The following is a 2,640-nucleotide window of genomic DNA, read 5'->3' on the forward strand; positions in this document are numbered from 1 at the left end:
ATCTGCTTGTACTTGAACTCCCCGTCGTGCTCGAACATGTTGGGCAGGTTGGGAGTCACGTTCAGGATGTACTTGATGTTGTACTTGCCCAGAACGTCCAGGTTGGCGGAGTCTTTGGCACAGCCCAGGTAAAGATAGGGTAAGATCTGGACTGGGAATGCTGGTTGGTTACTGGGCAGCGGGCTGCCCTCGGACTCGATGGCGCTGCCCGGCTCCCGGTCCGACTCGCCGTCAGAGCAGTCCGAACTGATGCGCAGGCCGCCGAGACCCAGCACGGACGCGGGAGGAGAGCTGCTCGGACAGGAGCAGTCCAGGTTCGTCTCGCAGTGCTCTGGGTATTCAGTCTGAAACTTGTTAAATCCTCCTAGAACACGCCAGATAACACACGCACTCATTAGTCAACCGCCCTTCAACGGATCACAGTCTGACAAGAGTGCAAAACTACACACAAATCGTACTTTTCTAATAAAGCAAGAAGCCCCGTGGAGCCGTGGTTTACAGTGCATTAATAACCGCTTGTTAGGTACGAGTTTAGCTGTTATAAATTCACAGCTTCACGAGGCTTATTGCGTTTATAAAACGGTTATTCCATATACGTAGTAAGGTTTCACAAAATAAAACGGAGCAAATAAAGTGTAATGATATTAATAAACACAGTATTCCTCCACCAAACAATGTAGCTCCTCAGAAACAGTTGTGGTTGCTACAAAGTGGTTGCCGAGCAACACACAGACGTAAACAAAGCTGTATGTTACTTTGTAGCGTCATTTACAACAGCTTCGAACACGGCTCAGCCAATCAGAGCCAAGCACCGGAACTCTCCGCTTTATCCACCTTTTTCTTGTCGTAAAAATGGGCGCGGCCATTTGTAAATTCTATGGGTCTGGCTTCCGGTCTCATCTGCGTCCACTCCGTCCAGCTATTTTTAGCTGAGCAAAACAGTTCGTTTTGCTGCGTGATATTGAAAGTTGGTGTGTCTTATCATATTATTTTAATGTATTATCTTAATTATGAACACTCTGGTTTGTAGTGCAAACAGTTTTACCGTTTACTGCACGTTGTTATTCTCCTCGTTATTTACCTACAGCGGCTGATGAACCGGAAGTCTCACCCATAGGCTTACTTCCGTGTTGAAGAAAAAGGTGGATAACACAGAGTTACTAACACACAGTCTGACGTAAACTAAAGTCTGATGTTATAGCATTCCTTACAGCTAATTCCTGTTTTAACGTTACTACTAGTACTCATTTTTAGTCACTAGGAATCCAAATAGCTTTAAATATATATATATATTCCAAAGCTAACTAGATATCCATGTATGACAGATGTTGCAGCTGCTATTAGTTAGTGCAACCTAACATTGCACAGTTAACTGGTAACTTAAAACGGCATAATTAAAACAGAACAGCTATAGACCCAAAAAAACGATCATTCGGACATTAATTTACCCTCATGCTCTTCCAAACCAGTATGACTGGGAATAAAAACACGACATTTCTCAAAACATCTGAACATCCCTCAGAGAACAGGTCGGGAAGGACACGTGGCAGAGCACATCTGAACGCATTAAACTTCATCTAGGCATGAGCCTAGGAGCGGAGTGCACACTAGCAGCCAGTGCTCCACTGGAGCAGCCCCTAGGCCCCGCGTCCGAGGAGTGAGCGTGACGGACAGCACGGGTTCGTGAATGGCGAGAGTTACAGCGCCACGACATACGCGCGAGCATCGAGGCAGAGCGGTCACTTGCCGAAAACAGCTCAAGTGCGTCGCGATCCAGTCGTCTGGCGGATCACTCATGAAGCGCTCTGAGAGACAACATGGCGGAGCCACTTGAGGAAATTAACTGAAAACGTGTTTGTTTCTCTTTAAAAAACAAACAAACAAAGGTCTGCAGTCAAATCACGGACAGAAACGGCCCGTTTTAAAGATGTAAATATTTCTCACATGGAGAATGAGCTGGTGTTGCATGATCTAAACCACGCTGCATTCGCGTAACTCCCAGAGAAACGTGCATTCAGCTGCGAGGAGCGGGAGACTCAGAGGCGCGGCCGGTTATTGCGGCTTTACCGTCCAGATAGAAGGCGGTGCACCCGTCGTCCCGCAGCTTGTGCAGGAGGAGCCCGAGCACGCTTCCCGCGGCCGCCGCCGCCTCGTCGTACAGCAGCACCGTGTCCGTCTTGCAGCGCCGCGCGAAGCGCTCCTTGTCCTCGGTGTTGGGGATGATGGAGCGGATGGGCAGGTTGCCCTTCTTCAGCCTCCGCAGCATGAGTCCCGGGATGGCCAGGTTGATGGCGGACTCGATGTGCGAGGACTCGTAGAGCTCGTGTGAGCGGCAGTCCAGCAGCAGCAGCGACCCCCCGCCGCCCTGCAGCTCCTCCTGCAGCCACTCCGCGCTTTTGCTGGACATCATCGCGCCGCTCCAGAGCGTGTGTTTCATGGGGAGCGAGGGCGAGGCTGCGGTGTGCGGCGGAGCGGGGGAAAGACAGCCGGGCTGAGAAGAGTCCCCCGTGGGCACGGGCTCCGCGGCTTCACCAGCTCCCCGCGGCGGCCATAAGAGGCTGCTGCTGCGGGGCGCGATGCGTCAGATCCGAAGAGAGCGGCTCATGCTCGCGGTCTGTCTGTCTGTCTGCTCTGCTCTGC

The 2,640-nt window shown here is 51.2% G+C and overlaps 1 protein-coding gene across 1 annotated transcript in view; it reads right to left on the reverse strand.

Moving 5' to 3' along the window:
• LOC107571507 (dual specificity protein phosphatase 7) overlaps nt 1-2,640 on the reverse strand; it is a 7,645-nt gene extending 5,005 nt beyond the window's left edge. Inside the window, exons 1-2 of the mRNA XM_016257826.1 lie at nt 2,068-2,640; nt 7-364 (exon numbers count right to left, since the gene is read on the reverse strand). Of these exons, the coding sequence (XP_016113312.1) occupies nt 7-364; nt 2,068-2,437 (728 nt within the window). The 5' untranslated portion in view covers nt 2,438-2,640. The remainder of the gene's footprint in view (nt 1-6; nt 365-2,067) is intronic.

This window comes from Sinocyclocheilus grahami, unplaced genomic scaffold (assembly GCF_001515645.1).
Source record: "Sinocyclocheilus grahami isolate Dianchi unplaced genomic scaffold, SAMN03320097.WGS_v1.1 scaffold1604.1, whole genome shotgun sequence".
Classification (NCBI taxonomy): domain Eukaryota; kingdom Metazoa; phylum Chordata; class Actinopteri; order Cypriniformes; family Cyprinidae; genus Sinocyclocheilus; species Sinocyclocheilus grahami.